This window comes from Mandrillus leucophaeus, unplaced genomic scaffold (genome assembly GCF_000951045.1).
Source record: "Mandrillus leucophaeus isolate KB7577 unplaced genomic scaffold, Mleu.le_1.0 Scaffold25, whole genome shotgun sequence".
Lineage (NCBI taxonomy): Eukaryota > Metazoa > Chordata > Mammalia > Primates > Cercopithecidae > Mandrillus > Mandrillus leucophaeus.
Window position 1 is genome coordinate 5,509,628 of NW_012102587.1, and position 12,903 is coordinate 5,522,530.

At 37.6% G+C, this 12,903-nt stretch overlaps 1 protein-coding gene and 1 pseudogene across 2 annotated transcripts in view; one reads left to right on the forward strand and one right to left on the reverse strand.

Moving 5' to 3' along the window:
- The window catches only part of EPB41L5 (erythrocyte membrane protein band 4.1 like 5), a 162,336-nt gene that overhangs the window by 97,112 nt on the left and 52,321 nt on the right, over positions 1 to 12,903 (reverse strand). The window contains exons 9-13 of the mRNA XM_011983467.1: positions 10,234 to 10,322; positions 7,071 to 7,140; positions 2,885 to 3,054; positions 1,745 to 1,851; positions 154 to 181 (exon numbers count right to left, since the gene is read on the reverse strand). Of these exons, the coding sequence (XP_011838857.1) occupies positions 154 to 181; positions 1,745 to 1,851; positions 2,885 to 3,054; positions 7,071 to 7,140; positions 10,234 to 10,322 (464 nt within the window). The remainder of the gene's footprint in view (positions 1 to 153; positions 182 to 1,744; positions 1,852 to 2,884; positions 3,055 to 7,070; positions 7,141 to 10,233; positions 10,323 to 12,903) is intronic.
- Positions 5,201 to 6,116, forward strand: LOC105542068 (annotated as a pseudogene). Its single transcript, XR_001006415.1, has one exon. The product of XR_001006415.1 is annotated as a 40S ribosomal protein S2 pseudogene (transcript).

The following is a 12,903-nucleotide window of genomic DNA, read 5'->3' on the forward strand; positions in this document are numbered from 1 at the left end:
CTGGCATTACATGTTTATTTATTCCCTGATATATCCATGGTGCGTTAGGGACAAACTGACATTTTGATAGGTCTTAAATATTTGCTTAATGATAGCAACTACATAAATTCCAAACATTCTATATCAATTTCTAAGTTGCAAAACATTACTTACCTAAGTTCTTCAGGTTTTGTAGCACATGCTAACAGAAGAAAAAAGATAACACCTCATTAGTTTCATCTTACATGATAAACTGCTGCACTATTCAAAGCAAAACCTGAATTGCTTTATAAGCCATGTTTCACAACCACACATTTCTTTCTTTGAGAAAGGGTCTTCATGTTTTGTAGAGACAGGGGTGGGTCTCACTACTGTTGCTCAGGCTGGTCTCGAACTCCTGAGAGTTGAGCTTCTGGGCTCAAGCAATTCTCTCACGCTGGCCTCCCAAAGTGCTGGGATTAATGGTGTGAGCCACCACATTTGGCCCCAACCATAAATCTAAAAACCTTCAATTCACCAAAGTGTCTTGGGGTTCACACCATAAAGTCAACAATGGCAATTATTTTCATTTTTCAAATAAAGCAACAGAATGCATATATATCTCCACCTTTTAAACAGAACCAATCTAAACAGAACCGATCTGTAAGCCTCCAGAGTGAGCTGACAGATTATGAATTATCATCAGTGGAAACCAAGAGGAAACTTAGGGTTTTAAAATCATCACAATTCATTTATAGCTGTATATTTAATTTATAGCCACACCAAAACTTATGAGTATAAATCATTTTTATAAAAAAGTCAATACTGCCAAACATCAGATCATTACAGTTGTTTTTGGACAACTCGTGATGACTCTGACAGTGGAAATACTTAAAATTAAATTTGCATTTTAATGCAAATTCAGCTTAAAACCAAACACAAGGTTTAATTTATTTGTCAAGGTAAACAATGCTTTTTCTTATATAATCGATCTTAATCAGCAAGTAACAATCATGAATTAGGAAATGTCTATGTGTAACAATGATGAATATATTTTAAAATAGTATTTAATAGAATCCTTAATATTATAATACAATATGAAATAAATTTTACTTAAAAAAATTCATCACAAGACAATGTTTTGGCCAGGCATGCCTGTAATCCTTTTAGGATTGGGGAGGCCAAGGTGGGCAGATTACTTGAGGTCAGGAGTTCAAGACCAGCCTGGCCAACATGGCAAAACTCCGTCTCTACTAAAAATACAAGAATGAGCCAGGAGTGGTGGCACATGCCTGTAACCCCAGCTACTCAGGAGGCTGAGGCATGAGAATCACTTGAATCTGGGAGGTGGAGGTTGCAGTGACCTGAGATCACACCACTGCACTCCAACCTAAGCAACAGAGTAAGACTATCTCAAAATAAATAAATAAATAAAAATAATATTTTAAAAAATTCCTAAGGGGATTAAGGGATGTTTTAGAATGAGATCTATAAGTCAAAAAGGGAGAGAATATGTTGCTCTACAGAAACACAGTTTTGTATACAAAAACTGAACATAACCTCAGACTATCATTTGAATTGGGCTTAACATAAAGTTTAATCTCTGCTAACAATACAGGCAATTTTTCTCTATGTATCCCATGAAATTGATTCTGCCAGGAAAGTATTTAGTTGACTGGAACAGACCTGAAGAGGAGATTGACGTAACTTCCTCTTATGGAAACAACACCAGCACATAATTAATTGTCAAGGAAAAATAATCCTTTGAAAGAGGGTTGCACTTCACCTTTCATTTGTAGAGTTCGTCTAGAATATCGTTTGCTGGGCCTTCTTTCAAAGGATGTTGATCTTCTTGCTTTATTGGTTTTTGTGGTCTGATACTCTGTTTTCCCACTAAATGAGGCATAACAGAAGGGACATTTTAGGTCTACAGTAATAAAGCAAACACAAATAAGACAGTCTACCTTCAGGTTCTCCTTAAAAGAATCATCCTAAACTTCATCCCACAGGAACAACTACTAATAGTCTTGATCTCTCTCTTTACCACATCATTCTTTCACTCTTTACGCTTTTGTGAACTATGCAACAGATTATGTTGGTTTTATTTTTCTTGTATGTATGCATATCACCTAAGTACACATTAAATAAGTTTGGAATATCTGTCCTTTTATGGAAACTCCCTCTCTTTCCCATCTACATTCCTCAGTGCAAAGTGTGTAATTAAAAGAATATTTTCAGTTACTTTTTCTAATTGTGATACACACTTTTCAGTGTAATTTTCCAGAAATGTTTTTTAAGACTATTGTCTTATTCTCCTTGACTTCCATTTAAATTCTGTTCAGAAAATGCCTCCTTATTTTAACATAAGTAGAACAGAATACTACTTCTATTAACTCCACACAATCAACCTGCCACATTATTGGAACAATCCATTCCTTCTGTAACTGATTTCCATGGCATGCAGAACACTCACAACCGATAATCCACTCTCCAGTAAACCAAAACATTTCTAACTCACGACAACAAACAAGCAGTCATGAGAATAATGAGCTTCAGGCTTATAAAGGACCACAAATGTTATCCAGACTAATATCTCATTCAGTGCAAGAAACCCTTTTCTATATGGTATCCAGTGTTGGGTAGAGAGTCCATAAAACTCTTGTTAAATAGATAAATTGGGAGTGGGTTAATATATAAAATAAACATCCAGAGGGATATAAAAGCCATTATACAATTACTGTTTTCCCATCTATTCGAGAAATTATAACCAATAACAATACCACTTTTTCTATTTCATTTTGGTCAATGGAAGACGCTGGCAAACCACTTTATTCCTCTCTACCTAATCTGTAAAAATGAAAAGGTTGGCCTAAATTTTTTGGACTGTATGCAATGAAAGATAGATAAAACAGCTATTAAAATTAACCTGTATCTAAATCGTGATCCTAGTCGAATAAATCCTGATCGATGAGAACTCTTTTGCACAGGGCCTCGAAGGCGGAAGAAGGCATGATGCTCCACAGCACATTTCCACAAATGTTTGCATGCTTTCGGATGATCCAGTCTAAAGACAAATGTATGCTCCTGTTCTTTGCCCTGAAAAAGAAAAGATATATAAAAGGATGATTACTAGTTCAAACAGTCCTATCTCCTATTTCTGAGATACAAACACATCCATGATTAAAGGATCTAGTGTGCTCCCTGAAATTCAGACACTCTTTATAGTATCGACATAAGGGCAGAGTTGAAATCAAGTTGTTCATTTTCTCAGCCAATACAAAATTATTCCTAAGAGTTATTCCCCTCTCCTTACATGATCTCATTTGTCAGAGAGACATAAAATGAGATTTCATCTGCCATTATTTGGGATAACTGTATAATTATAATTTGAGGGATCATATTAGATCTGGCAGTATATATCGACAGCCCTAAAAATGCTCACATTTTTGTCCTAGTAACCACACTACCAGGAGTCTAATTATAATAGTTAACATTCACATAGAAATTTTTCTAAGGATTTCACATAAATTATCTCAATAAGTAGATACTATCATTAGCCCCATTTCATAGATAAGGAAACTGGGGCTCAAAGAAATTAAGCCCAAAGTCACAAAGCTATTAAGAAAGAAAACCAGAAATGAACTTAACAATTAGCCTTGCTCCAGAATCTACACACACCTCTAACAACTAAGTCATACTGCCTCTCTGGGGAAAATTATTTCCTAAACATCAAAAGTTATATATGAAGATATATATTTCCTCAGTCTCATTTATAATAGTAGAACTTGGCACAAACCCTAAACGTCCAAAAAAAAGAGAAATGGTCAAGTAAATAGTGGCATATGTAAAAAATTACACAGAGGGATAAGTGAATAAATGATGAATGAATGAATGTGCTATTGTTTATTCATATTACACAACAGCATATATATGTTAGATCTACATAGGTACACATTTAGATAAAACAGGCAAGCTGCAAATATATATAATTATACAAGTTTTTAACAATTCTAATATGTGTTAATATTTGGAAAAAGTTACAAAATATATATGAGAAGAATACCCTCCAAAAATAGTGACCAGGTACCAGAAGAAAGGGGGTAGGTAGTCAGGGGGTTAGACTTTAGTTGGTATTATTTATTCATGTACATAATTGTATTTATCTGTTTCTAAAAGAGATCTAAAGCCCAATGTAAAAAATGTTAAATCTAGATCCTAAATAAGATGGTTATCTATTTTATAATTTTTGGTACTTTTCAGGTTATTTAAAGACACTATTAAGACAGTAAAGATGGATATGCTGATTACCCTGATTTGATAATTACACATTGTATACTTGTATCAAAACATCACTCTGTATACAATAAATATGTACAATTATTACATGTCATCTAAAAATAAAAGTAATGGAAAAAGGGTAAGCCAAGGAGCAGACGATACTTGCAACACTAATACCTGACAAAGAACTAATATCCAGAACATATAAATAATTTTTTCAATGAATTAAAGGCACATGACCTAATAGAAAAATGAGCAAAAGATTTGAGTAGGCATTTCATAAAAGTAAGTAAGTACTAAACCAGAGTCATCATTAGGGGAACACAAACTAAAGCCACATTCTACTCCACAAGAATGGCTAAAATGAGAAAGACAGAATTCCGGGGAAAAAAAAAAACACACCAATAACATTGCTGGTGGGAGTATACACACGTATTAAATACTTTGGAAAGAGGTTTGGTTAAATACACACACACACCTTAGTGTCCACAGCAGCACTCTTTTTTTGTTTTTTAACTTTTATTTTCGGTTTGGGGTACAAGAGATGGTTTGTTACACAGGTAAACACATGTCATGGTGGTTTGCTGTACATGTTATTTCATCACCCAGGTATTAAGCCCAGTTATCTCTCAGTTCTACTCTTCTCCCTCCTCCCACCCTCCCCACTCAAGTAGACCCCAGTGTCTATTGTTGCCTTCTTTGTGTCCATAATTTCTTATCATTTAGCTCCAACTTGTAAGTAAGAACATGTAGTATTTGGTTTTCTGTTCTTGCATTACTTTGCTAAGGATAATATCCTCCAGCTCCATCCATGTTCCCGCAGAAAAGATCTCATTCTTTTTTATGGCTGCATGGTATTCCATTGTGCGTTTAAAATGGGAAAAATATGGCAGTGAAATTACCGAGGAGAGGAAAATGAAAGAACTGGATTTTAAAAAAATCTTTTCTTCATCTCCGAGAAAACACCAAATGGTGGATGACGCCAGTGCAACGGGGGAACCCGGAGGCCCTGGTGGCCCTGGGATGGGGAACCGCTGTGGCTTCCGCGGAGGTTTCAGCAGTGGCATCCGGGGCTGGGGCCGGGGCCGAGGCCACGGAGCTCATGGAGGCAAGGCCGAGGATAAGGAGTGGATGCCAGTCACCAAGCTGGGCCGCTTGGTCAAGGACATGAAGATCAAGTCCCTGGGGGAGATCTACCTCTTCTCCCTGCCCATTAAGGAATCTGAGATCACTGACTTTTTCTTGGCGGCCTCCCTCAAAGACGAGGTTTTGAAGATGATGCCGGTGCAGAAGCAGACCCGTGCTGGCCAGCGCACCAGGTTCAAGGCATTTGTTGCTATCGGGGACTACAATGGCCACGTCGGTCTGGGTGTTAAGTGCTCCAAGGAGGTGGCCACCGCCATCCGTAGGGCCATCATCCTGGCCAAACTCTCCATTGTCCCCGTGCGCAGAGGCTACTGGGGGAACAAGATCAGCAACCCCACACTGTCCCTTGCAAGGCGACAGGCCGCTGCGGCTCTGTGCTGGTGCGCCTCATCCCTGCACCCAGGGGCACTGGCATCCTCTCAGCGCCTGTGCCCAAGAAGCTGCTTATCATGGCTGGCATCGATGACTGCTACACCTCAGCCCGGGGCTGCACTGCCACCCTGGGCAACTTCGCCAAGGCCACCTTTGATGCCATCTCTAAGACCTACAGCTACCTGACCCCTGACCTCTGGAAGGGGACTCTATTTACCAAGTCTCCCTATCAGGAATTCACTGACCACCTTGTCAAGACCCGCACCAGAGTCTCCGTGCAGCGGACCCAGGCTGCAGCTGTGGCTACAACACAGGGTTTTTATACAAGAAAAATAAAGTGAATTAAGCCTGAAAAAAAAAAATCTTTCCGTTATAAAAATGTTTAAACATACAGAAAAACTGAATACCCATATACAGTGTCTAGATTCAACTGTTAATATTTTGCTGAAATTGCTTTTATCTATATCTGTATGCATATGTTAAAATTTATTAATTTGCATAAAGTAAAATTCTTCTTGCCTTTTCTAAAGTATCATATAAATGGAAGCATTCAATACATAATTTTTTTAATCTGGTTTCTTGCATTAAGATGTGCATTAATACATGCATGTGACTTGCATCCATGCATGTATCAATTAAGAACCACACTGTAACTGATACAATGGTAATCTTTAATTCAAAAGGCTTTATTATTAATATTATTAGGTAGATCTTTTTGATCAGTTAATAAATAGATAAAGTTGGTTTGCCACAGTGGCTTACTCCTGTAATCTCAACATGTTGAGAAGCCAAGATGGGAGGATTACTTAAAGCCAGAGTTTGAGAGCAACCTTGGCAACATACTGAGATCCCTGCCTCTACAAATAAATGAAAAAATTAGCCGGGCGTGGTGGCATGTGCCTGCAGTCCCAGCTACTCAGGAGGCTGAGGTGGGAGGATCACTTACTTGAGCCTAGAGGGCCAAGGTTGCAGTGAGCTATGATAGTGCCACTGCACTCCAGCCTGGGTGAATGAGAGAGACCCTGTCTTTAAAAAAATTTAAAAAAAAAAAAGTCACTTAAATGTAATTTTTTATGTACCTCAGATATATTATCAATGAAGAAACAAGAGAGACTTTTATATTATTTTTCATCCTAAGGGCAGAAAACCATATTTTTAGGATGGTATGACCCAAGTAAGGAAATTATTTAAAGCATTAGTTATACTGTTTCCATTCTGTGGCTCTATAAAACAATGAGGTACATTCCCTCTTTTAGGGAAATAAGTTACCACATAATACAGTCACTGTAAAACAAGTAATATAATTTCATTCCTACCTGATCATCATCTTCTACAACCACCAAGGTTAATTTATTCTTCTTAAAATCCAATCTGGTTATCTTCGGCCTATAATATAATAAGAGCATAAAAGCCAAATTACAAATAAATGTTCTCTAAATATGAAAAAAATTGTTTTTACTTCATATACATTTAACCATCTAACTCCTGAATTAAAAATTGACAGAAGGGTAAACGTAATTTGCAATACCCATCAAAAGACAGGAAACAGAAAAACAGTACATATTTCAAAAATGACATCTCTGACAAAATTGAGGCTGCACATATCAGACATTAAAAATATTAAGGAAAAAGAAACCAAGAAATCTATGTATTTGATAGGTCTCAATTATGGTGTAAAAGATTCTTTAAGTCTAAGTAAAATTGTTTCAGTGTTAAAGCAGAGCAGCAACACAGGAACTAGACATAGGAATGAACATAAAGCTTCCAAAAAAGCCACAAAGAAAAACACTGATGATGGTTTCCAATTCTTTTCCTTTTGTTTGCTTGAGATAGGTTCTCACTCCATCGCACAGGGTGGACTCCGTCGCACAGGGTGGAGTGCAGTAGTGTGTTCATAGATCACTGCAGCTGTGAACTCCCAGGCTCCAGTAATCCTCCTGCCTCAGCCTTACTCCCACACCACACCAGGTTAATTTTTGTATTCTTTGTAGAGACAGCATCTCGCTACGTTGCCCAGGCTGGTCTCGAATTTCTGGGCTCAAGTGATCCTCCCACCCTGGTCTCCCAAAGTGTTGGAAGTCTTCTCACAGACGTGAGTCACTGCAACCAGCCTCAACTCTGTTTTCAACAGGAATTTTGTTTTGAGGAAATACATCTTAATTTTTTTAACCTCGCTTTATGGCCCACTTTCCAACTGTATCCCCCAACTTGTAAATTCCAAACCACATTCGAACCTGTATTTCCATAAATTGTGGATGTCGAAACAATGTGACACTCACTCCCATTGACCAATCTTTAAATAAAACATATAAAATAGATGTAAAATATAACTTCTTTGCAAGAGCTTTACTAAAAAACTAACAATAAATAAATAATAGCAGGAGAAGGAGAGCAAACAGAATCTCGCTCTGTCACCCAGGCTGGAGTGCAGTGGTGTGATCTCGGCTCACTACAACCTCCACCTCCCAGGTTCAAGCAATTCTCCTGCCTCAGCCTTCAGAGTAGCTGGGATTACAGGCATGCGCCACCATGCCATGCCTGGTTAATCTTTGTATTTTCAGTAGAGACAGGGTTTCACCATGTTGGCCAGGCTGGTCTCGAACTCCTGACCTCAAGTGAGCCCCCGCCTTGGCGGGGATTACAGGAGTGAGCCATCTGGCCTGCCCTAAGAATTCTTCTAAGTGCTTTACAAGTATTAATTAACTCTCAAGACAACCTTATGAAAAGGTACAAAAGGCGCTTTCTTTATCTCTCTGCCTAACCCATTCTTAAGGCCTGGAAGCAAGTTCCATTTGCCCACAGGACAAGCTGGAGGCATGAGGTGATTTAACACCCAAGAAATGAGAAGATTATTGCCCGCGGTTCCTCACCCGTCAAGGGACAACTGTAAAGGTGTTCAACTGAAGTCTCTCAGAGTCCCTAGCAAGAACACCCAGATGCAAAACTAAATGAAATACTACCTTCAATTTTTTGAGGGAAATAATTTTCAACCTAAAATTCAATTCTCAGCCTAATTATCAAGAAAGAATGAAAGACAAAATATCATTTTAAGGCATTTAAGGATTCAAACAAATTACTTTTCTTAGGCAGTTACTTCCTTTACTTAGGCAGTTGGCGGGGGTGGAGGGGACGAAGAAAAAGGAAACCATGGGAGGACACACAGGATCCTAGCTGAGAACACGGGAAAGGGAAGTCTCAAGATAAAAAATGGAGAGCAACCTGAGCAGCAAACAGTTCCAAGGGGAACAGAAGAACCATTTAATGCAACCCTTCATAACTTAAAAAAAGCTTGAGGAGAAGACAAAGGCAGGTAATTTAAAGGGATATGTGGGGTATGTGAGAGAGGGAAGCCAAAAGCTCTAGAACAAAAACAAAAAGTTAAACAGAAAGGAAATGTAATACCAGTTGTGAGTTCCAAGACTTCAGAGCTGATCAAGAAAAAGTACTGCATAACAGGCTTTATTGAGCAGTGTTTGGAAAGGGTTGCATGATAGGGGTGGTCCTTCAATAGCAGGTGACCTTCCAGAGACAGCAGCTGCAAGGCTACCAGCAGATGGGGAAGACGGCAAGGAAACTCAGTCAAGAGGGGAATCTGAGAGGGGGCCTAAGTGCCTAGGGGATGGCATTCAGCAGTTAAGTGTGAGGGATCAAAGTCAGAGAACTCAAAAGGCAGCCATGGTTTTGGGGTCCTTTAACCTACAGAGCTTGCCTTATCTATGGCCAGCAAATGTTAGGGTGCAGTTTCATGGGATATATAAAGCAGAAATGGCTAAAAATAGACTTAGTGGGCTATGTTTAAAGTAACTGGATGTGTCAGAATTTGAGTTTGATACCAAAGGTCTTTGCGCCAATAGTCCCTGTCTAGTGTACACAAGTATACACCTAAGCTCTGTACTAGTTCTGACAGACACATCTTATTGTAAGCACAACTGATTCTCAGCTTTTAGAATACCAGACAAAACCTGGTGGACTCAATTATGGCCAAGAAATCCAAGTAAAATCTATCCTTGATGTAAAAGTAAAACGTAAATGTAATTTACAAGTATGAACAATAAAAGCTGGAACAGTATAAGGAGCATAGCTTAGAGAAGGGATAAAAATATTAACATCTTCCTCTTACACAATAGGGAGTAAAGGGATTGTGGAATAATAAATATTAAAAGCATAACTACATGAAGGAAGAAAGTGCCCATGAGAACATCTGATACATATAAAAATATAAATATTTATATCAAGATAGATATTGTGGTATACTTTGAAACTAATGGGAAATACAGCTAGAAGAATTTTAATAATTGCCTCTGGAGAGTGGGAAAAATGATGCATAGTAGTGTGATAGGAGACAGCTGCTTTCACTGACAAGTTTTTCAAAACTATTTGATTTCCAAACTCTAGTTTATGTATTAACTTTATATAAATGGTTTTACTCATTAAAAACCAAAACAATAGTACGTATCTTCGACAATAACTCTTGCTTACCAAAAAAATAAGCCAATTTTGGTATCTCCTTCAAAAACAAGGACTCCTGTTGGTGTTAGTCCCAAACTATAGTCATTCCCATCTCTAGCCTAATTTAAGGGGAGAAAAATGTGTTAACTTTATTTGTACAAAACAGGTTTCACATTTTGACATAACTTTTAAATTTTATTTTTGTATTGAATTGTATTAATTATATACAGGCTAATATTGATATATGAGATGTTTTCAACAATTAGAGTATCCATAATAACATTCTCAGAAAAATTTATGCATATATTTTTATTTCTAGTCAGGGAAACACTAAAGTTTTAGAGTGTACCTTCATTGAAAGTGGGTAGTTACACTCCCACTACAAACAAAGCTGTTTCCACATTCTTCCCATATTGTACTTACCACTTAAATCATGTATTTTGGGAAGGACTGCTGATATGGTTTGGCTCTGTGTCTACACCCAAATCTTGTGTCAAACTGTAATCCCCAGTATCGGAGGAGGGGTCTAGTAGGAGGTGACTGAATCATGGACTTCCCCCTTGCTGTTCTCATGAGAGTGAATGAGTTCTCACGAGATCTGGTTGTCTGAAAGTGTGTAGCACCTCCCTCTTTGCTCTCTCTCTCTCTCCTGCCAGCCATGTAAAGATGTGCCTGTTTGCCCTTCACGTTCCCCCATGATTATAAGTTTCCTGAGGCCTCCTGAGAGGCCTGTACAGCCTGCAAAACCATGAGCCAATTAAACCTCTTTATAAATTTATGTCTTTATAGCAGTGTGAGAACGAACTAATACAACTGCCTTTCTGGAAAACTGTCACTAGTTAAACTAGAAATAAATCACTACAAAGCTGTTCTAAAGTTTATCAAAGTCCTTAAGCTATACATCTTCAACTTTGCATCCTGAATTATTTTAACAGAGCCTACTCAGTGTTAGTCATATAATAGGAAGTAAAAAGGGTAACACATGGCTCAAAAGCTTAAAACAATTTTTTATAACAATAAATAAATAAATAAATAAATAACAGCTTAAAAGGACCAAGTACCTTGTTGGGATTTTGGTTGCTTCTCCTCTTTCTTATAATGAACGTTTCTGTGACATTCTAGTCGTTCGGTATTTAATCTCAAACTTTTTAACCATACATCCAAAGTACCCAGTGCTAGCTTATGCCAACTCCATGCCCTTCCTCATACTGAAAAATGCCACAGTCATTGCAAACCTCCAAAGAATAAATTTTTTAAAAAGCATCACAACACAATGCTTACCTTGACCACATGCATATCAACCCCATACATTTCTAGCCATTTGGCTTTATTCAGATAATTGGTTTCAGCCTGTGCTGGTGTTTGACCTCTGAAATTTAAAACAATGATTTTTAAAGTAACAATAAATATAAAATAAATTCTATACCAAGGATAGAAATAGAGGAAAATGAATATGAAATAACTGTTGTGGTGATTTTAAAGAAAGTATGGTCAAATGCCAGATACCTGTATTCCTTCCATTTCTCAAAAATAGCCAGTTCCATCTCTTCAGTCTGAATAGGCACGAACCTGAACTCAGAGACAAGTTCAGGACTATGCTCAGCAAGATCATAGTCACCAAGTTCAGCTATAAACATAAGTTTCAAAAGTTATATGTATTTCCTGCTAAATCCTTTAAAAACCATTTCATTAATGAAAACTGCTAAGACTAGATTCTTAGGAATTTCTTGCAAAAATTCATAATACTCAGACAAGTCTCCAAAAGTAAAGCTAGCCTATCAGTCATACACATATATCTCATATTTATTGTTGGTAGTGTATTTTTAATTACATATCTTTCTCTTAATGTATTCACACCTCAGTGCTTAGCCTTTGAAAACTGCTTTCTAGACTTCCATAAAGAAATACCTCTGACCTCACAGTGAACAACTGAAAAAATTTAATAATCGTTAAAAGACAATTAACTGGGATCTATTAAGACTATTACTAAGGCTGGGTATAGTGCTTCATGCTTATAGTCACAGTACTTTGGGGGCTGAGGTGGGAAGATCGTTTCAGGCCAGCCTAGACAACATAGCAAGACCTTGTCTCTTAAAAAAAAAAGTACAAAAATTAGCCAGGCATGATGGCCTGTAGACCCAGGTACTCAGGCAGAAGATCGTTTGAGCCCAGTTGTTCAAGGCTTCAGAGATCATGCAACCGCACTCTAGCCTGGGGAAAAGAGTGAGACCCTGTCTGAAAAAAAATAGAACAAAAGAATATACTGATTACATAGAATATGACCCCACATACCAATCTAAATATAGTCCCTGTCTTCCAAAATTTTAAAATTATTAATCCTAAAGAAATAACTGAAAGGAACTTAAAAAAACCGGGGGTAGGAAGCAGCAGGGAAAAATCTGAACAATGCACAAACATGTATGTACTCATCTGTGGCTATTTCTGAACAAAATGTACGTTTGGAGTGAAAGGACTGCTAAGCTATATGGCTTCAGCAACAATTTACTCATATATAATTGCATTTCTTTTAAGGAAAAAGTTTGCTAAAGGCCCAATCATAACATTCACAGACTTATCAGGTAGACTACGACGTTTCAATACTTTAGGTGGAAAGGGAGCAATTACATGAAAGAGAAGAAAAAGAAGGCAATGTTCTAAAACAAGTAAAAGTCAGGGTTAGACACTGATACAAGTTTATAC